Raw genomic sequence first — 21,412 nt, 5'->3', positions numbered from 1 at the left:
TTAGTATAATTATTTTAGTACAATTATTTTATGTTTACCTACTAACGACTATATATGTATTACAATAAATTTTAATTTTGTTATCTATACTAAAGTTTTTAAATTTTAAAGAATTTATCAAATAGAGAACGTTTAGATAAAGCAGAAATGTCATTCTTTATAATTAAAATTTATCTTTTATCGCAAAAATAAAATGTAAGAGATCCATACAATTTTTTATTTCTGTCCTGTTTATAGTGATTAACATCAGAAAGGAAATCTCTCTTAATGTCATATGTGCATGTGCATACATATATATTCGTGTATTCAAAACACTGAAGCAATTTTTTATATTGGTATTAGCGGATGTTAGTAAGAGATCAGTTTTCGTCTGCCATAAAATAACCTCATTCGCTTTTAAAAAGTAAGAAAGTAAATAATTTTAAAAAGTTTATAACATAATTCTATAAAATAATATTAGTGTACTAATTTTCATTTTCAATCTATTTCACATAATTTATTTAATTTTTATGCATTTTGTATTACTTATTATGAATGTAAACATGTCATATATCAAATATATATTTAAATAAATATAAAGAAATCATATCATCTATAAAAAAAAAGATTCTTTTTACACGGTATGAGTAAATGTTATTTGCTTATAACATATTTATTAATTATAAACATATTTTATATATATAATTTATTTCTATATATATAACTGAATAATTTCTGATAGTATATAAATTTGCAAACACAAATTATAATATTTTATTGAATACTTTTATTGCTTAGATTAGAAGAATATTCATTCTCTTCTTTATAACATTTTCATGTTAATATTCCAATATTGTTAACATAACTTGTAATATAGAGAAAGATCAAAATATGATAATTAATATATACGTTGTTATAATAATCATTACTGTCTTATATGCATAACAATCATAAGTAGCTTTTTCAAATGACATTTTGTACAAATACATAATAAAATATATATTTTAGATAACAGGTTTGAACAATGTCAGAAGTTCAAGAAACAGTACCAGAAGCTACAGAAGCAACTGTAGAACAAGATGCTGTATCTGAGGAAGATAAACAATATTTGACTGATTATATAAAAGAAACAGAACAGCGACTAAATGCAAAAGAAGAACTTCGAGCAGCTAATTTAAATCCTAATAGACCACCAGAAACATATTTCAGCAAATTAGATTCAACGCTGAAAAGAAATACTACGTTTGTTAAGAAATTAAAAAATTTTAGTAGTATACAATTAGATACAGTTCTAAAAGATATGACACATTTAAATTTGACAAAATATGTAAGTGAAGTTGCTACTGCTTTAGTGGATGCTAAATTAAAAATGACAGATGTTGCACCTGCTATTAAGGTATGCAGCTTCTTGCATCAAACATATGCAGAATTTTCAACCCATTTTTTTGAGAATTGGCAAAGAATTTTATCTCTAAAGGTTGTAGACAAAATTGCAAATCCAAGCAAACTTAGAGTCGATCTTCGATTTTATGCTGAACTGGTTAATGCAGGGATTTTCACCCATAAGCAAGGATTACCTCTGCTTGGTTCTGCATTAACGGTTTTAATTAATATGGATAAAGAAGAACATAACAATGCAAGCATCATATTAAGCTTCTGCAAACATTGTGGTGAAGATTATGCAGGTCTTGTATCTAAAAGAGTAAGAGAAATATCTGAGAAGTTGAGTATAACTATACCCAAAAGCAAATTACTTTCTCCTGATAAACAACAAAATGTGAGATTACTGTTACGAGATTACTACAATTCATTATGTAAACATTTATTAAAAGAACATAAGGATCTTCAAGCTTTTGAGAAACAAAATCGAAAGATTTTGCAGACCAGAGGCGAGCTAAGCTCTGAAAGAAAAGAAAAACTTGAGAGTCTTCAAGTATCCTATGATCGTTTACTTAATAATGTGCAAAGCTTTTCTGATACTTTAGATGAACCTATGCCAGAACTTCCTGTAAATAGTGAGATGAAAGCAGAAGCAGAAGAATCGTTGAAAATGATTAGCGAAGGAGAAGAAAATAGTATTTTAGAGGATATGTGGGGAGATGAAGAAACCAGACGATTTTATGAAGTTTTGCCAGACTTAACAGTATTCCTTCCAGGATCATATTTGAAAGAAGTACCTAAACAAGATGCTCCGATAAGCGAAGAAGCTTTAGATGAGGAAATAACATTTGATGAACTAGAAGAAACTGAAAAAGTAGATGAACCTGAGGCAGAAGTGGAGGAACCACAAGTTTCGAATATAAGTAATAAAATACTTCTAGATGCATTTATAACGCATTTACCAAATTGCGTAAATCGTGAATTAATTGACAATGCGGCAGTACACTTCTTAATGAATCTCAACACGAAACATAACAAGAAAAAGCTAGTGAAAGCATTGTTTGGTGTTTCTAGAATTCGTTTAGATCTACTGCCATTTTATTCACGATTGGCAGCTATTCTTTATCCTGTTATGCCTGATGTTGGCAATGATTTATGTTCAATGTTAAAACATGACTTTAAATATCATGTACGAAAAAAGGATCAAATTAATATAGAATCAAAAGTAAAAGTTGTTAGATACATTGGTGAACTTGTTAAATTTAAACTTTATTCAAAGATAGAAGCATTATATTGCTTGAAAGTTTTGTTACATGACTTTACACATCATCATATTGAAATGGCTTGTAATTTGTTGGAAACATGTGGAAGATACCTATTTTGTTCACCAGACTCACATCAAAGGACAAAAGTATATTTGGAACAAATGATGCGTAAGAAGGCAGTCACTGCATTAGATTCACGTTATGTAACAATAATTGAAAATGCATATTATTATGTAAATCCACCAGAATCTACTGGGGGTGTATCAAAGAAAGACAGACCACCTATTCATGAATTTATAAGGAAATTATTATACCAAGATCTCTCAAAAACAAATACAGATAAAGTACTCAAATGGATGCGTAAACTAGATTGGGAAGATGAAAGTGTATCATCCTACGCTATTAAATGCCTCACTGCTGCGTACAATGTTAAATATTTGAACATTCGATGTGTAGGAAGTTTATTAGCTGGACTTGTTGCACATTACGAAACTATAGGTCCTCACGTAGTAGATGGTGTGTTGGAAGATATAAGACTATGCATGGAAATTAATTTACCAAAATTTAATCAACGGCGTATTGCTATGGTTAAATATCTCGGAGAATTGTATAACTATCGCATGGTAGAAAGTGGAGATATTTTCCGAACGTTGTATCTTCTGATTACATTTGGAGTCAGTATGGATCACTCCATACCAAGTATTTTAGATCCACCTGACCACCTTTTTAGAATTCGATTAGTCTGTACATTATTGGAAACTTGTGGACAGTACTTTAGTGGTGGTTCTAGCAAGAAAAAGCTAGATTACTTTTTAATATTTTTCCAAAATTATTATTGGTTCAAATATACAGATCCTATTTGGACTCCAGAAAATCCATTTCCAGTGGGTATAGATTATATGTATCGTGATACATTGACAATGTTGAGACCAAAAATGCAATTGTTTCAAAGTTATAAAGAAGCGCAATGTGCTGTGGAAGAATTGCGAAATACATTATATCCCACTCTTGGAAATCCTATTGCAGAGGATGGTATTGAACGTACTGATGCAGAACCTGATATGGGTGTAATTGCTGAAGGAGATGAAGATATAGCTGTAACATCTGGAAATGGTAGTGGAGATGCAAAAGGTGTGGCTGATTTGCATTTTGAAGAATCTGAAGATTGTTCTGAAGCACAATCAGAAGAAGATTGGACTGCTGATGCAGAAAGAGATTACACTATGGGTACACAAGAAAATACCCAAGGAGATCAAAGTCTTTCAGAAGGTGGTACTGATGGTGTTATTATGGATGTTACAGAATTAAATGCAGCATTACCAGCTGGCCCTAGAAGAGTAAGTTGTCCTGAAGATGATGACTTTTTGTCTGCTCTTGATAAAATGGTTTCAGATAATATACAAGATAGAATGCGAGATTCAGTGAAACCACAACAAGTGGATATTTCAGTTCCTTTGCATGTAAAAAGTACTAAAAAAACATACGAACAACTGCAAGAAAGACCTTCTGATAATAGTACAGTCGATTTCGTACTTATGTTAAGGAAAGGTAACAAGCAACAATACAAGAATTTAGCAGTTCCTGTGTCATCAGAATTAGCAATGAATCTTCGAAATAGAGAACAGGAACAGAAAGAAGAGAAAGAACGAGTTAAAAGATTGACACTGAATATTACAGAAAGACAAGAAGAAGAAGATTATCAAGAAACAATTAACCAGAGTACCAGGCCAGTGACAGTAAATTTAAATAGAGAGCGACGACAAAAATATAATCATCCTAAAGGTGCACCAGATGCAGATCTTATATTTGGCCCCAAAAAGATACGGTAATCTTAATGTTGTTGGAAATCAGTACTTGTCATGTTAGAGGAAAACAAGAAATCTACAATACGAACTATTTGATGTTCATGTTTTTGTGTAGGTTTTATAATAAATTCGTGATACTTTATTTTTTTTTTTTGAAATACATATCTATATGTTGTTTATATGAATTCTCAATCATATAGATTTCAGTGTAAAAACATATTTTATATTAAAAATGCAGAAATGTGTCATATATGTCAATATGTATTTGCATATATTCATATGGAAAAAAAGCTCTGTTGTATTCGAATAAGGTGTCTTCTCTGTTACTTCCACATTATAAATATACAAAATTATCAATAAAAAATCAATTTGGCTAATACTCAACATCAGGATTGTTAATCGTAAAAATTTTAATTGCAGAATTTACATATTGACATAATATAATAAGTCATATTAATAAATTATACTTCGATATTTTTAATAATTTAATTAAACTTTTATTAACAATAAAAAAGATACAATACGTTTAGAACTAATCACGATATTGTGTTATTCATTAAAATGGATAAACTTTTATAAATATTAGTATACCTTTCGGATATTTTGAAAAAATGTTATTATATTAAGCTTCATTTTTATTGTATAAATAAATGTAAAAAACCAATAATTTTCTAAAAAACAAATACAAATATGCATACAAATAAGGAATTGAATTTGATATACAATTATTTATTTTTATCTAAAATATTATTACGGTGTACAAAATGAATATAAATAAATGTTAGCTGTTTTTATGTTTGATACTGCTCTCTTATACAGTCTGCCATAATATCACATATCTACCTTGGTATATGATACTGGTAATCATAAATTAATACTAAATTGCATGTTTGCATTATATTATCTCCATATTTTATAGATCTTCTTCTGCATCTTCAAATTGACCTGCTTCTATATCCATAGCATCATCTACTTCTGTACCATTGTGACTTGTCCCTATTTGTTCTAAAGGAATGAGAATAAAGAATCTTGATCTTTATAGAATATTGATTCTTTTTACATTAAATCTATTAAAATTTTAAATATTACCTGTTGGTAAAATGTAGGGAGCATCACCAGCACCAACATCGTACTGTTCAAAATCATCTTCCTCTGCATCTTCATAAATATCTTCTTCAGCTACAAAGATATGTAAATTTTTATAACATATTTGATTGTTTAATAAAGTATTATTAAAACAGCTTTATTTACCATCAGAAAAACTATCTTGTGGATCAGGATGAAGAGCCTGACATTGGTTCATTGCTTGAAACATTGTCTCCAAATTATTTGTGTTGTCAGGGGCAAATCGCATTTCTGTGATAGGTGTATCTGCATCTTCAAATTCATTATCCGAACCACTATCTGAAGCTGGTGGCAATGGTACATCTATATGAAATATTATATTTAAAAAATATAAAAATATGAAATCTTAATATATTTAGCAAAAATTACATAGAAAGTAAATTCAGATTCAGTAAACTGAACTTTATTTAGATTTTATTCTTCACTGAAAGACAAGCAATTACATTCAAAGGGAACTTAACATACCTGGAAGATCTACTTTTGCATCGACCATAATATATAAACATTGTCTTGGGTGTGCTTGTTCATCTCGTGATATGGCATGTAAAGATATATGAGGGTATTCAAGTGAAAATCCCTGTTGTGTATCATAATTCACCCAAGAAAGTAAGCTACAAACATGAACGTCGTATTAAAATATGAATATATTATGAAATATAAGATTGCGTCATATTAGTACTTACCTCTCTGTGATATACAGAGTTCCTTTTCCTACTTCCCTATCATTAATATACACGGTAGTATTTAGTTCTTCATGGCGTATTCCCTCCTGTGGTGCAAGAAAATTGCTAAGCACTACCATCTTTTATCTGCAATATTTACTTGAGATATAGGACCAACAGCATTTGATCAAATAAACCAATTATTTAGACAAATATACAGACAGGAGGCAAAAATAGATGAAAGGTTATGCCGGAATTTATAAAATTATAAATTTCGTTACATTATACACACAAATATATATAAATTAATATAATATAATATACGTATATACATTTCATAACATAAAATAACATAAATTTCATAAAAACAAGTTCGGAAACATAATTAATTAATCATGCACTTTATTTAGCGTAAAATGCAGTAAACAAAATTGTAATTGCATACTTAAGATAGCAATCTTATTAGTTTTATAATACTTGTCTTTTATACTTAATTTAGCTAATGCATAATCTATTGATGTATAAATTCATTACCTACTTGTTTTTGCAAACAAATTATAAATAAGAAGAGAAAATTCTCCACCAAATGAACGAATTTGTAAACTTGACAACGATTTTATAACTTTAATTCTTACACAATACTTCGAGATCACTTTTTACGTTTCGAAATATATACGCGACAAAGTTCACTAAAGCTTTACAATCGCTAAAATCAATCAATATGACGATTTTTCATTTTTTAATACTTGCAAATATACAACTTTTCCGCACCCTGTTGTGTTTGTATTTTACTCTATTAATGCAGAATACTTTTTTACGATAAACTATACATAGATGTTACACTAGCATACTTGAAAGGGCGGGAAGTTTTGTTGCATATTTTTGACATTACAATAAAAAGATATTAAACTGTTTGATGATTTTATGTTATAGATAAGTATATAAATTCTGGGCTCTTAAAAATATGTTTCTCTTTATTTCAATTCTATTTTAAATTACTCAAAGATTTAGGAATTGCGAATAAATTTAGGTATTGATAAAAATGCAATAATTTTTTAGATATATAGAAGAACAAGTAGCTTCTCAAGAAAAAAAGTTATATACAGGGAAGAGATACAACTTTGTTATATTATAGGATAATATTTTATTTTATTAACTGATACAATATTTATTTTACAATTTCAAAATTATTGTTATCATGATAATGAAGAAACTACATAAGAATATTTTATAAATCTATTTTAATAATAAATATATATAAGTACGTTAGACGTATGAAATTATTAACAACAGTAAACAATTTTTCAATCATTTTTTTCAATATAATAAGCGTATTATAACGCATTGTTGTAATTATATATAATATATATATACTTGTTAATTTTGGAAAATTATTATTTATGATTTGTTCGCTGTCATTATTATACATTCTTTATACATGTAAATAACCATCATATTTAATATTCATTACCATACATTTTGCATAAAGTGAAACAAGTTCTTCCTATTTTTTCTATGAAAATAATCCCTATTTACTATTTACATGTTTTTACATCTACCATATAAAATTAATACATCGCTGTGATATTTAACTTTACTCGTTTTATATAAAATATAAATCAAATTAATATTTAATCGAAGTTTCTAAAATTTATAATACTGATTTTAAACTCGATATGCTTGTTTTATATACAGAAAAATAAAACATTCAGTAATGTAAAAAAATGTATAATATCGTAGTTTACGAAAGAATGTTAAAATAAAATGATATTCTATGGATTTTGCTTAATCAGGTTATTTTAGATAAACTTTTGAAAAATAAAGTGAATAATCATTACATAAAAATAATGTTAGTATAAACATATAACATAATATATAAAATTATTTTAATATAATTGGGAAATAAGAAGTAAATAAATGGTAATAATTGATTTTATTTTTAAGATATCGGTTAAAATGTTAGCATTCTAATTGTGCAAAATGATATAAATACAACCAGCTATTGCTGACTTCCATATTTATTTTAATATAATATACGTTCTGTTGTTATTTTAATAATCTTTTTAAATTTAATAAAACTTTACTATTTTTAATCTATTATTATAAAGTTATATGTTTATATATTTCGTTATACAGTATACATAATTTATAAACTACTACGATTACATGATGTAAGAACATAATTTCATTTTATACTTTATGTAGAAGTTCGTAAGTTTATAGACATATATAAATTATAGCTTAAGGTGAAGAGAATCAGCATCTTTATAAATGTTACATATTTTTTAAATGTATGAATGAGTTAATGAAATAAAACAGTAGAATTTTTACTAAATTTCCATAACTTTAGTTTTCTATCATGGTATATGCGATATATATTTATATTTTAGATAAGTATTAAAATTCTATTAATAACAATTACTAAATTAAATTTATCATATAATGTCAAACAATTTATGAAAGTATGGATATAGTAATATCATAATTGATAATAGAACACAAGAAAGCCATCTGAAAATGTTTTATTAGGATTACATGTGGCAAGCGAGGCTTTTGTTTCCAATTCCTCAAATTTAAAACTCATTTCCATAACATTTTACGTACATACATACATACTGTTAGTACAATAAAAAGTGCTCTGTTTAGTATTTCGCACTTCATTTACTACTAGAAATTATTGTTGCAAGAAGTATCACTTTGACATCTTTAAGACAATCGGTCATCAGTCTTGGGTAAATTTTGTTTCCTAATGAGTCTATAATGCTATTCAAATACAACATATTGAAGAATATCTGGCTTGATTGCTATAGATTATTTGAATAATAAATAGCAAATAATATATATAAATCCATTTATATTACGAAGAGTGATGTTTATTTTCTCAACAATAATAACTTGATTTTCATAAGAAAGACAATAAAATATTTCACACATCAAAAACATTATTTTCTCATTGTTGACGTATTAGATAACCTTCCATGTTCAAACCACTAAGTTACCCATTGTAAATGAGCCCTATAATATATTTTTTCATGTTACATTTTATATTAGATATCAATGGTTCTGTACAGCTCATGCCAGACTCTCCAATTTTATATATTTTTATACTATTGATAAAGATAAATAATATGTGCTAGAACTAGAAGAATATGGATACAATGTACAGCTGAATTAAATAGATATACTACATAATTGAGTATCGCTATACGTTACTAACGTTAATTGTGCAGTTTTCTTAGTCGTGTTCATGGGTACAATGAACTGAATTTTATTGTTGTCTTCAAGGGGCTAAGTTCCAAAAAACATCGAGAAACATGTATTACATTAAATCTTGTGACATTTTTGATATGTTTCATATTTTTATATATCATAAAAGTCCTTTGTGAACATATAATGGCAGTAACAGTAATAACAGTTATAGAAGTAACACTAATGATGATACTATGAGCAATAATAATAACAATTAATAGTGCAGCAATAGTGGAGGTAATTATAATAGCATTAATAATCATAATAATAGCTATAATAGTATAGTAAGAATTGTAGAGTTTAATAATGAGTCAAAGATCAACAGTAATCAGTGAAACAGTATTAGTAATGATGACTGCAGTATAATTGCAACTATAATTTATTTCACAAACATTTAGACACAATCATCAGAAAAAAACAAATTATATATGTAAATAATTTGTATGATTAATAAAAATTGATCGTAACATTTTGTATAGAAAACATAATACAATAAATTTTAATTAAATAACCTGTAAAAATAATTGTAAAATTGTTTTTATAGTACAATATACTAGGTACATAATATGTAAATGATAGTTACGTTTCCTTCTGTGTAGAAGTATACTAATTAAAAAAACACAATATATAAAACGTTGTTAAAAAGAACACATTTTTATATACAATAAGGACATGAATATGGCACGAAAAATTTATGAACGTGAACACCAAATGCTGTCATTAACTTAACACGGAATAAATACATTAAAGAGATATAATCTATCTTTATCACTTGAAGATAGTGTTCTTAGTTTACTTTTTCAAGATTTTTTTACTATGCATGTTTTTTTTTTGGAACCTTTCCCATTGTATTAATCTACACCGTCCATTTGTTTACTTCGCTTATATCATAAATACAAAACTCTCATGAAGAATATTCTTAGACATCACTACATGGAAACTTAAGTTTGCAATGTATTTGTAATTTCTCGATGTACAGTTACCAAATCTTGTATATATCCAGCTAATCTGGCATTTAGTGTATTCAAATTCTGTTTTTGGACATTATTTGCGCTTAATGCAAGCTCTAATTGTTCATGAACAGCCCTTAACATTTCACGAAATTCTGCATTTTCTTTCTGTAAAGCCTGAAAAAGATGAGATTATGAATTTATATATTCATTTATTTAAAATAGACGAATAATTAATTAAGCATGACTAGATATTATTATTGAATTTCTATACTCTTTTGATTGAAATGATATTTAGTAAATATAATAGCTAGAAAACATTTTTATATCATTTTAATTATTCGACAATCATTAGTTATTAATGTTTAATATGATTATTTTACAATCTATACGTACTACAAAATCTTTATTTTTGGTAGCTATAGTAAGAGCTTTGATTTCTTCATTTTTTGTTCTAAGTTCACTTTCTAACGCTTCAACTCTCAACCTTAATGCTTCGCTATTGCCTTCTGCTATTTTTCCAGCTTCGAGATCTGCATACTTGGCTTTAATCCTTGCATTGTCCTCTTTATACAATTGCAATTGTCTTTTCCATTCATCGACATTGGCTGTGGATTCTTGTAGCGCGCTCGTTAATCTGGCATTATTTGTTTTCAATGTAGTCAATTCAACCTGCAAACAAATTTTTTGCGATAACTTCTATCATATGCTAGGTAATTTTTTACAATAATTATGTATGTTTCGATACATAAAACCATACCTCCCATTTCTTAGCATTTGCAGAGCTTTGTGCTAATGCAAGTTTCAGCCTATCATTCTCATACTTAAGCTGCATTTCAGCTGATTGTCCACCTGGCGTCGAACTAAGTTGCGATGATTTCCCTTGATGTTGTGGACTTTCTGTACTCTGCTGAGAAACACTCTGTGATCTTGAATGGACTGCATTTTTCAATTCATCATCCACTTTATTCTGACAACTACCAGGTAAGGGACTGCTGCTTACCAAAGACACACTGTTTTGAGTGGAGATCATGTTGGCATTTGGATTGGGATTATTTGATGCTGATATATTGGAATTAATCATCGATGAATTTGGCGGGTCTATAAGATCTTGTTCTGACGATGGCATACTTGATCGTGATGTAATCGGGCTAACATTTGCACTAGTAGCAGGAGTAACAGATGAGCTGTTTGATTGTAATTTAGCACTAGCTAATTTAGTGGCTTCCTTCACTTCATGAAACTTCTCTATGAACTGCCAAATGAATAGTATTGTCTCTGAGATTACAGTGTACAAGTGACTGTACATTAACTTAAGACATATTTCACAAACCTTTCCTAATTCTACTTCAGATGAAAAGCCAAGACCATATATAGTATTAGCTCTAACATCTGACCATTGCCCAAATTTTTGTGATGTTTTTGTGAAGGTCATATTTGGAGTAATAGTACTGTTTATTACTGCCTAAAAGAGAAATAAAATACAATGTAAGTTTATTTTTGATATAGTGTATATTTACTTTGTTTAACAGTTCAGCCATTTTTCAGTCACCTTTGTTCCTTCAACAGAAATTATTCTGTATAGACTCCTTGTGGAGTCATAAAAAAATGAAATAGACACTGCTGCTGTAGATGCTGATACCCAAGATCTTTTTGTCTTAGGATCAATATGAAACACGTGTCCTTTACACGTGAAAATTGGTTGTTCACTGCAATTTATTAAAAGTAAAAGACTTAGGTATTTAAATATATTGATTTAATTAATACATGCAGCATCTATTTATATATACCTTGATTTATATAATCAAAATATAAATTATAGGTGTTTTAATAATAACAAATATCTTAAAGTTTATCTTTTTTGTAGAACTTTATTAGATGTATATTCCACAGAAACATAACAAAATCAAATACATCAAAAAATTTCAAATATACATATCATATTACATGCCTTAAAATTAATCCAATGGAAAATCTAATAATGTTATAATTTAGCATTACAATATTGTATAAATTTGGAAGGAATCAAAAGAAATAAATATAAACAAGACATTTTCAGTTTTCATAAAAGAAACAATTATACTTTTGTCTTAATTTCTTTAATTTCTCACACGTGCAATATATCTACAATTTATATATATTGTTCTTTAAAATACGTAATTTTAACAAGTAATAAATATACTTTATGTGAAAAATAACTACAATAAAAAAATAAACATTAATAAAGGATTCATCACTTTAATAAAATATGATATCATTTATAAAGCTGATATAAAAAGAAATAATATAATTACATAAGCTTGGTATGTTATATCGGAAATAAAAATATAATCGCATTAAAAAACTGTCGAATAGATATTAACGTAATAAATATTTGTAGGGTCGTCGAAATGAATTTTCACAATTAGAGTCTAAAAATATATGAAACGGTGCCCGAGTAAACAACTAGAATAAACACATTTCACGCGGTGTCGACTTATCCCACCTTCACTATTTTATTTTATGGTTATGCATATATGAATACAGGGGGGAGGGAAAAAAAGAGAAACATTCTGGTCCAGTTTCCTCATGTATGTACGCACCCACCTAAATGCGTATCTGCGATGATGTCGGGAATATGATAGTAAATAGACGGGAAAGGAGGATAGTGTTCATTAGTTAACGCAACGAAAGCGACACGACCTATTTTGTATCAATTGACGGTATTCAGTAATAGAAGAATTAAGGATCGTTTATCATAGTTGTATGCGACACGAAAATGGTGTGTACATATATTACACACCCTTAAAAGGCGGTGCAGAATACCACCACGTTCACTTACCCCATTGTTTCTTTTCCCGATGTCATACAAATGTTGTAAATGATAATTTCACAGACTCATAGAGAAATGAATTTAACGCGAATGCGTGATAACTATTTGCGAATAGAAATTTTCAAAATGATTAGAAAATTGATGAAAATGAATTCCACGAAAGACAGAGTTACACCAGTTGACAGCCGCCATCGGCCAAAACTGTATAGGCGAACGGCAACGATCACGCAACGACATGAAACTAGTCGAGTTTCCACCATATACCTGGATTTAATCGATTTTCCACGAAAGGTTGCTATTGCTAACCTCGTAGCTTTCTTTCAAAAAAATCACTAGACGCGGTCGCATAGCAAGGCGCATACTTATGTTTTCATAATGCGGTTTGTATTGTTATTTAGAATGTTGGTAACATAGAGTAAGCGAGGAAACGCGCGTTTGAATACGCGATCATTCTTCGTTGCATATCGAATCATCTTGTTGGTTTAAATGTTTCACCAATAGCGAGCAATGAATAGAGAAGAAGAACGTAGCAAAATAGCAGCATGGTTTCTATCCCTTTCTTGTACTATCTCCTTTTACCAGAATACAATGGATGTGTGCAACATTCGGTAGGTGGGGGTATTATGTGAGAAAGAGAGGAAATAGGAGGGAGAGAAATCGTCCGCCTTACGAGCCGTCATGGCTGATTCATCGTGAGAGACTCTTCTAGGAGTGTGATAACAAATGACATTGTGGTTGAATCACTAGGCGTGGAAATTACAGTGGATGGAGTTATTTCTAAATCAAAGCGGAAATCTCGATGCGGAGATTCCACGAAGAAACGTGATAAACGGCGTTTTCGCGTGCGCGTAACACCCCCGTGGAACGATGAACGGGTTAAGTTTTAGTGAATTGTGTTGCTTGTTTTGCTGTCCACCTTGCCCGTCCAGGATCGCTGCGAAATTAGCGTTTCTACCTCCTGAGCCTACTTATGCGTTTATTGAGGACGAAGGTTCCAAGGTTACAATTTCTTTGTCTGAAAGAGCAGAATGGCAATATACGGAAAGGGAGAAAGAGTCGGTGGAAGGTTTCTATGCAAGAACGTCACGAGGAAATCGAATTGCTTGTTTGTTTGTACGCTGTTCGGCTACTGCACGTTTTACCATACTATATTCCCATGGAAATGCAGTCGATCTCGGACAGATGTCTAGTTTTTATTTGGGGCTCGGGTCTAGAATAAATTGTAATATATTCAGTTACGATTATTCGGGTTATGGAGTTTCTGGTGGCAAACCGTCGGAAAAGAATCTTTATGCGGACATAGATGCTGCGTGGCATGCTCTTAGAACACGTTACGGTATTAGCCCCGAAAACATTATCCTATATGGTCAAAGCATCGGGACTGTACCCACGGTCGATCTGGCCGCGCGATACGAGGTTGGCGCAGTTGTTCTGCATTCACCTCTAATGTCGGGAATGCGAGTTGCTTTCCCTAACACCAAAAGAACTTGGTTCTTTGACGCCTTCCCTAGGTACGTTCAATTCTTTTTCATGCACATATCCCCCTTTATCGCGTTAAATGAAACGCGATCTATAATCTGCTTATCGTATACTATGATTCGCACAGCTAAGTTTACGCGCATGACACTATCATCCAGTTCAGGTGTACATCCATGCACGTGGTGTACATATATATGTATATGTACATACATATAAAAAAACATTTCATTCTGTATTTAAAATTTAAACGAAGTTTAAAATAAGTGGAACGCTCTGACTGGCATAACAAGTTTCACGGAAGCTTGCAGCAATGCTGCGACTGCATATATTTTTTTCGCGTTGGTGTGTGGTTTTTCGGAGTTCAAGTATAGGAAGCAATAAAAGTTTACCTATATACTTGCGTCATGGAAACCTATAAATTACATGATCCGTTGACATATACTTCGCTAATAGGTTTTGTACTTTTGGTGTTGCTTATTTGTTTGGTGTGGTGGTATTCTCTATCGTTTTTTCCTTTTTTATTCAATTAAATTATGCTAAATAATAATAATTAAATATTTGTCGATTTTCTATATTAATTTATTATAATATATTATTAATTTATTATATATACTTGTAAATATAAAACTCTCATGCTTTTGTAGAAATTTTGCACTTATCGCACATCAAATAAATATTACGTGTAAAATGAAGTTTCTTTCCTTTTTACAGTATAGACAAAGTACCCAAGGTGACATCTCCCGTTTTGGTAATTCATGGAACCGAAGATGATGTAATAAATTTTAGTCATGGTTTGGCAATTTACGAGAGGTGTCCAAGAGCAGTAGAGCCATTATGGGTCGAGGTATACAAAATTATGCACTTCCTTTTCTTTTCTCAAGTAAAGAAGGCAAGAAATTTAGTCGTATAAGTACTATCGCTTATGTTTTTAGGGTGCTGGCCATAATGACGTAGAGTTGTACGATCAATACTTAGAGCGATTGAAACAATTTGTGAGCGTGGAACTGATAAACTGACGGCGACTAAGCCTCTCCCAGAATCAGGGGGGGCAGGGAGGAGGACATACACATGTGAGCAGTCAAGGACACACTACTTCTAATAATTCAAATACTACCAGCTCTATTTCGACAAGCTCACAGACTGAGAAGCTTGTCTAGCAATCGCCTCCCACAGGGGAGAAGGCACCTGTCCTCCCCTGTGACGAAGAGTCATCTTTCGTTTCTATTGACGACGGATTCTTCTTCCGTGATCAACAGATAGATATTAATCAGAAAGTTCATTATAAAGATTCTTTAAAGGAAACATGTTCCGAAGATGATGACTCCAGTTTAGATAGTAATTCGAAAAGAGCTATACAACAAGATGAGAAGAGTATGAAAGAAGAGGAAATAGTAACAGATGTTCAAGATAACAAACACAGTAAAACGATATTAGGGAGTACCTCTATTTGCCACAACTTCCGGTTGAATCATATTAGTCAAGTTGCAAAAAAGCATATTTCTTTACCGAAAAATTTAAAAAATCCATTTGGTAAAAATCAAAAGAATATTGTTCACAGGACTTTGAAAAATTCATTTGGTCAAAGTCATAGTAAGAAAGCTGATACACAATTATCTCACACGACTTTAGTTGACATACAGGTTGAAGACTGCCGACAATACGCGATCGGAGAAAAGTCACTGTCGTCATTTTCCAATATTCCTAATGATAATAATAAAAGTATTTCAGACTGTAAAAGTATTCAAAGTCAGTTCAAAATAGAGAGGAAATCTCCTATAAATCAATTCAAATATAGTAGTATAGAATCTGTTTTGGATTCAGAATGTACGAAGAATACTAAGAAACATTGTTGTACTAAAATTTTAAGTAAAGACGTAATTGTAAAAGGTAAGAGATCCGAAGAGCATGAATCACAAGCTCATAGTGAAAAATCAGCAGAATCTACGAAAAAGTTTTCGTGGAGTAGTAAGAGTAATAAATTTGCAAGTAAAAGTTTCGAAAAAACATGCAAAGATAAAGGAAAAAGCCAAGATTCAATGGAAAAGAAACTGAGAGCTAAAAGAATTCTTTCCAGCCCGTTAAGAAAATTTGGTCGGTCGTCTTTGACAATCGAGCCAGATAAAATTATGATAAACTTACCAAAGTGTTCTCCTTGTGCTTGTAGGTTGGCTGCAAGCTCAAAGATTTTATCCAATGATTCCAGTTTACTTTCCCGATTCACTGCAAATCACGAGAGTCCCCACCACGCTGTACGTTCGAAGAGTCCATCGCATATAAACGTACAGATAGACATTAGTTCGAAGACTTCAGAAATAACATCAATGCAAACTAATTTGTTACCAAATGTAAAACAATTTCAAAAATCACGGTATACACCTCGAAGCAGAAGCGTTGGTGAGTTGTGCAACATTGTCAACAAGTGAAGCAATCTTGAATTATTCGTCTATTAGAACGGAACTATGGTATATAACAAACTGGACTTTCGACATCATCAGTTGAATGCTCGGGAAATGTTATTCAGAAGTTGAAGCGAGAACTATACAAATCGATCCTGATAAAATTTAACAAGCAACTTTAGAGACAAAGTGTTAACTAAATAATATGAATTCCACGTGTCTCGCCGAGTTGTCGTTCCATTATTCTTCCACATAACTGTCTTTAAAGAAATCATAGATTTATACGCACGACACTTATTCGGGCTGTAACAGTGCTAGTGAGACTGTGCACATAAATACATATGCGATATATACATAAAAATTATTATATTTCTAGAGATATGAGATAATATATCTGTGCATATTGAATATTCTTACTACACATGCGTACACATACTGATGCATGCGTGCGTTTGTTGTAAGTCGTTTTCGCAGCGTACGCTGTGAAACATTGTTATGACAAATATGTCAAGTATTATTATCATTATTATTATTATTATTATTATTATTACTATTATTTGATCTTTATCATCATTCTCTTTAAGACTAAGGAGTCGAATATAGCTTACATTGAAATACTTTCTGCTACCACGAATGCTATTATACTCGATTCTAGCAAGTGTGTGGCACTAAAATTCTTCGCTGAACCTATACTCGTTAATTTAAACGTCGATATAATTTTATATTATTATTGGTTGATCAAAAAATCAGACAACTTTGTAAATGCTTTTGTTGTTGATCATTTTATCATATTCTTATGCATTTAAACTTATTTCTCCGAAAGAAAAGAGAATAAGTAACGATTAATAGATTTGTTAATGAATGTGGAATGTGTTTTGCATTGCGTGTTTTTATGACTTTTATAAATTAGGTTCAGCGGTAAAAAAAATGTTACGTGAAGTCGCATGATTTTATAAGTAAATCGCTGTCACTCAGACCGGAATATATGATAGCTGTACCAATAATGGAAACATTTGTTTTTGTATTAACCCACAGCAAAGGCCTGTGCAGCGAGCAATGGAAATCTTCCAAGGTAGCAAAAAATTTAGGATAGAGACTAAAAGTTAATGGATAGCGTTAAGAAAATGTGTAAGTGTAAGACGTCATAAAAAACGTTATGTTTTAATGACAATGAATGAGATGATGGTCTTGCAAACAACAATAAGAATAAGAATGCAACTAGATAGGGACAATATTACTGCCAAACTTGATTATGAAGTAGTTTATTTCTAAAGAGGTGAATCGTTTGGAGGATCTTGTCTATAGGTATGTTTCTTGTTAGTATTTTTATATCTCGATAATGTAAATACAGTACAATTAAATAATTTTTTCTTTACTAGTGTATGTATAATGTATGCGACAACGTGAAATGACTGTACGGAGCCAATGGAATGAATCGGCGCTTGTACATGTATGTATTTCTCTAGGGATTGTTCGTTTTTATTGTTAATTTTGCATTCTCGTGAACATTTCTACCCGTCCTCGTTGTCTTTTAAACAATAAATTGCTATGAATGTCTTCAAACTACAAGTATACACTGAAATTAAATGTTTGTATAATTGTGATGGTATGAACGAACGGAAAGTGAATATATTTTTATTATCTATTTATGATACATGGCTTCCGTTGTTCGGTGGTTTCTGGCTACATCTCCACTTATCTGAAAGTATCTTATCTGCAAGAGGATATAAGATTGTAAAAATTTAATGAAAAAAATAAAGGTCGATCTAATAGATCGTTATTGAAAGATACGAAATATTTTCGTTCGTTTAATCGTAGCTTTGATAATTTTAATTATCGTTATTTATATGTGTATTACTTTTTTTATTTGTTTCACATTGCCGTTGAAAAATTTTCTACTCGATCGTCAAACATTATATTCACTTTCCTCTAGCATTAATCTTTTAGAATAGTCTATGGTACATAATAGTACCGAAATAAAAAGAGTCCGATGCTACCCTTCCATTGGCTTTCACGTAGCCGCTGTTAAATTGATCTGTATCGCAATTATTACGTAACTCGTGAAAAAAAAAATTTATACCGTTGTTCGACAAATGTCCAGTTTTATAAACGGCAGATATTTCAGAGAGGGATTTTATAGAAAACTCCGCAAAGATAACGTATAATAGTAAAATGATCGGTGCTCGCCGAAAACTAGAACCGATCGTTTATAAAACTGGATAGAAACTAACTTTTGTACAGCATATTTCGAATGCATACGCGTCCCCTCTTTCTTCTACTTTCTTTCTCGTTTCCTGTTGTGTGTTTCTCTTTTTCTCTCTTTCTCTCGCTCATTTCTTTTACTATTTTTTACTACCCTATTCTGTCTCTCAATATGCGTCAAGCAATCGACCGGTTTTGAACAGCACTTTCGTCTTTCATAATTGCATCGTGCCGGTAAAATGGTACTCAATGGTCTTTGAGGGGGGCGGGGGTATCACGCGAATCACGGTGCGGTATTCATAACTGTACATAATAGCGTGTAAGTGAAGTATTAGAAATAATACGCTCGATGTTCTGTTCGGTCGTAACCAATGTACTTACGGCAGAAGATGGGTTAAAGAGATGGGAGGGAGGAGATAACAATGATAGAGATTACGAGATCCCCTGTACCGATCGTTAGTGTCATATGTATCACGAAGTGTAACGACTGTAACACAAAATGAATTAGTCGATTAGTTGTCTGATAAGTAAATAACATGTAGCTCATTACAAAATTATTATAGGACAGGAAAGAGAAGAAAGAGAAGAAAGATGAGTATCTCGGATTGAATAACAAAATTACTGTTTTATTTAGTGCATAAAGACATGATACCAAGCGGAATAACGTTATTTCTTACGAAATCGTGTAGAATGCGTAGTCTGAAATACACTTGCTGGGCACCCGATTAGGGTTGTTTTAGAATTTTATACTTCCATCGCACTTGACTTGAGCGTACTGCATTGCGATATAGTTTGTCAAGCCCTGCGACGTTTAAATAGTGTACAATTGTTGTATAAATCATACAAAACGTCATCTGTAGGCCCATATTATTCAACTCCGCTTATTTTATCGGTGTACCTGGCGATGTCGCCGATGAATAGTCATTTATCGAATAAATCATTTCACGCCGGAAGTATCGTCATCCTTCCGTTTAAGCAATCGGTTATCACGCGTTCGTTAAAGCGGTAGAATTATAATTAAATAATGCAGCCGCTCATTGTCATGCTATTCTGTAAAATCGAAATTGTGTATGTACTTGATCTTGATCCCGTTCCTTTTTCTTTTGTTCTTTTTTTAAACGTCTTTCTCTTTTTTTTTTACTATCGAACATTAAAAATTGGTATTTGTAATTAATATTACTGAAGTAACAATGTTAATAAAATCCTATAGAAATGACAGTAAACATCATCATGTTCTATCCATTAATAATTTACGACCCAATCGCATATTCATTTTTATCAAACTACGATACAGAATTTTTCCAGATGTGACGAAGTACGTCAAGTTCCTTGAACGCGAACAAACTTTTCGCTTTGATACGCGGTAAAGGCACTATAAATGATCAAAGAGTGCAAATTCTGTGTTCTTTCTGACACGCATAGCTATTTATAAAAGTACATAAAAGTGCGCTATAGCAGCACGCGAGTTCGGAAATTATTTCATTTTTAGTATCGGTCAAGTTCGTTTCGTTGAGTCGAAAGAACAGCAGACGGTCACCGTGCGTGGTTTTAAATATCACAGCGAATAAGACGCTTGCTGTTGCAATTAATTAAAATCCCTGCTAGTTATTAGATAGCCACATAATCCTGGCTATATCCTCGAATAACGCTAATACGATGCAACGTTTGCATTGATCATCGGTATTTTGTCCCGGAGGTCAATGCGTTTCTATGATGAGGGAGAAGGAAATGCTCGAGAACCACGAGCTGGTTCGCTGGACTCGACTCAGCACCTTCGCAGCTCACCTGCGCTGAAACCTGATGCTGACGATAAAAATGAGAACAGGTTACGCGGCGTCAGCTTGAGCTCCAATGGTTGCGCTATACCTTCAGCCAGCCTACAAAGCTACTTCAAAGAAGAGACAAAATTTTCTGCTACTGCTCGTGTCTCGCGAATTAATATCTATTCACGACTGTCATCGGCAATGATTCATTTTATGCGACTCCGAGTTTCGTTTCGTACGCAGTCTACGTAAAATTACAATATAGATAGAAGGTCATTCGTTGTACGACTTTTTTTTAAACCCCAACATTGAATTTAATATTGCAAAAGTAAATTCTTATAAAAC

At 31.2% G+C, this 21,412-nt stretch overlaps 5 protein-coding genes across 8 annotated transcripts; 3 read left to right on the top strand and 2 right to left on the bottom strand.

Annotated features, from left to right (window-relative positions):
- The first annotated feature begins 303 nt into the window (after window positions 1-303).
- On the top strand, window positions 304-4,709 carry LOC117210368 (regulator of nonsense transcripts 2). The gene is made up of 2 exons (XM_033453327.1): window positions 304-403; window positions 988-4,709. Exon 2 carries the CDS (start codon window positions 1,004-1,006, stop codon window positions 4,451-4,453), a length of 3,450 nt encoding a protein of 1,149 aa, XP_033309218.1. The 5' UTR covers window positions 304-403; window positions 988-1,003; the 3' UTR covers window positions 4,454-4,709.
- Window positions 4,710-5,137: 428 nt separating this feature from the next.
- LOC117210378 (methylosome subunit pICln) lies at window positions 5,138-7,071 on the bottom strand. 2 transcript variants are annotated; one of them, XM_033453354.1, is made up of 6 exons: window positions 6,751-7,071; window positions 6,238-6,363; window positions 6,020-6,165; window positions 5,681-5,857; window positions 5,519-5,608; window positions 5,138-5,434 (listed from the first exon to the last, which is right to left on the bottom strand). In XM_033453354.1, the coding sequence occupies exons 2-6, from the start codon at window positions 6,354-6,356 to the stop codon at window positions 5,343-5,345; spliced, it is 624 nt and encodes a 207-aa protein (XP_033309245.1). In that variant the 5' UTR covers window positions 6,357-6,363; window positions 6,751-7,071; the 3' UTR covers window positions 5,138-5,342. The 2 variants fall into 2 exon arrangements, with proteins under 2 accessions (XP_033309245.1, XP_033309244.1); XM_033453353.1 differs by having other exon boundaries at window positions 6,755-7,045.
- A 3,217-nt stretch (window positions 7,072-10,288) lies between these two features.
- LOC117210374 (homer protein homolog 2) lies at window positions 10,289-13,479 on the bottom strand. Of its 2 annotated transcripts, XM_033453349.1 has the most exons (7): window positions 13,237-13,479; window positions 11,968-12,124; window positions 11,749-11,880; window positions 11,419-11,670; window positions 11,176-11,322; window positions 10,812-11,087; window positions 10,289-10,592 (listed from the first exon to the last, which is right to left on the bottom strand). In XM_033453349.1, the coding sequence occupies exons 1-7, from the start codon at window positions 13,260-13,262 to the stop codon at window positions 10,407-10,409; spliced, it is 1,176 nt and encodes a 391-aa protein (XP_033309240.1). In that variant the 5' UTR covers window positions 13,263-13,479; the 3' UTR covers window positions 10,289-10,406. The 2 variants fall into 2 exon arrangements, with proteins under 2 accessions (XP_033309240.1, XP_033309239.1); XM_033453348.1 differs by having other exon boundaries at window positions 11,176-11,670.
- Window positions 13,480-13,680: 201 nt separating this feature from the next.
- LOC117210376 (alpha/beta hydrolase domain-containing protein 17B) lies at window positions 13,681-20,029 on the top strand. Of its 2 annotated transcripts, XR_004488097.1 has the most exons (4): window positions 13,681-14,738; window positions 15,418-15,550; window positions 15,639-16,593; window positions 16,871-20,029. XR_004488097.1 is itself a non-coding variant. In XM_033453351.1 (3 exons), the coding sequence occupies exons 1-3, from the start codon at window positions 14,095-14,097 to the stop codon at window positions 15,720-15,722; spliced, it is 861 nt and encodes a 286-aa protein (XP_033309242.1). In that variant the 5' UTR covers window positions 13,681-14,094; the 3' UTR covers window positions 15,723-20,029. The 2 variants fall into 2 exon arrangements, 1 of the variants encoding a protein (XP_033309242.1); XM_033453351.1 differs by having other exon boundaries at window positions 15,639-20,029.
- Window positions 15,956-20,029, top strand: LOC117210375. The gene is made up of 2 exons (XM_033453350.1): window positions 15,956-18,407; window positions 18,482-20,029. The coding sequence occupies exon 1, from the start codon at window positions 16,080-16,082 to the stop codon at window positions 17,127-17,129; it is 1,050 nt and encodes a 349-aa protein (XP_033309241.1). The 5' UTR covers window positions 15,956-16,079; the 3' UTR covers window positions 17,130-18,407; window positions 18,482-20,029.
- Window positions 20,030-21,412: the final 1,383 nt, after the last annotated feature.

This window comes from Bombus bifarius, unplaced genomic scaffold, assembly GCF_011952205.1.
Source record: "Bombus bifarius isolate JDL3187 unplaced genomic scaffold, Bbif_JDL3187 scf7180000008203, whole genome shotgun sequence".
Classification (NCBI taxonomy): Eukaryota; Metazoa; Arthropoda; class Insecta; order Hymenoptera; family Apidae; genus Bombus; species Bombus bifarius.
The sequence above is the reverse complement of the archived record's forward strand: the minus strand, read 5'-3'. Positions and strand labels throughout refer to the sequence as shown.

What these genes read in the sequence shown, in the direction of transcription:
- LOC117210368 (XM_033453327.1), top strand. Translation starts at nt 1,004, where the DNA reads ATGTCAGAAGTTCAAGAAACAGTACCAGAAGCTACAGAAGCAACTGTA.
- LOC117210378 (XM_033453354.1), bottom strand. Translation starts at nt 6,356, where the DNA reads ATGGTAGTGCTTAGCAATTTTCTTGCACCACAGGAGGGAATACGCCAT. An exon ending in TGCAAAAGTAGATCTTCCAG is followed by an intron (nt 5,858 to 6,019) that starts GTATGTTAAGTT and finishes TATTTCATATAG; the next exon opens with ATGTACCATTGCCACCAGCT. An exon ending in ACAAGATAGTTTTTCTGATG is followed by an intron (nt 5,609 to 5,680) that starts GTAAATAAAGCT and finishes ATATCTTTGTAG; the next exon opens with CTGAAGAAGATATTTATGAA.
- LOC117210374 (XM_033453348.1), bottom strand. Translation starts at nt 13,262, where the DNA reads ATGACATCGGGAAAAGAAACAATGGG. An exon ending in CTGAAGTAGAATTAGGAAAG is followed by an intron (nt 11,671 to 11,748) that starts GTTTGTGAAATA and finishes TTCATTTGGCAG; the next exon opens with TTCATAGAGAAGTTTCATGA. An exon ending in CCAAAAATAAAGATTTTGTA is followed by an intron (nt 10,593 to 10,811) that starts GTACGTATAGAT and finishes CATCTTTTTCAG; the next exon opens with GCTTTACAGAAAGAAAATGC.
- LOC117210376 (XM_033453351.1), top strand. Translation starts at nt 14,095, where the DNA reads ATGAACGGGTTAAGTTTTAGTGAATTGTGTTGCTTGTTTTGCTGTCCA. An exon ending in TTCTTTGACGCCTTCCCTAG is followed by an intron (nt 14,739 to 15,417) that starts GTACGTTCAATT and finishes TCCTTTTTACAG; the next exon opens with TATAGACAAAGTACCCAAGG. An exon ending in TAGAGCCATTATGGGTCGAG is followed by an intron (nt 15,551 to 15,638) that starts GTATACAAAATT and finishes TTATGTTTTTAG; the next exon opens with GGTGCTGGCCATAATGACGT.
- LOC117210375 (XM_033453350.1), top strand. Translation starts at nt 16,080, where the DNA reads ATGAAAGAAGAGGAAATAGTAACAGATGTTCAAGATAACAAACACAGT.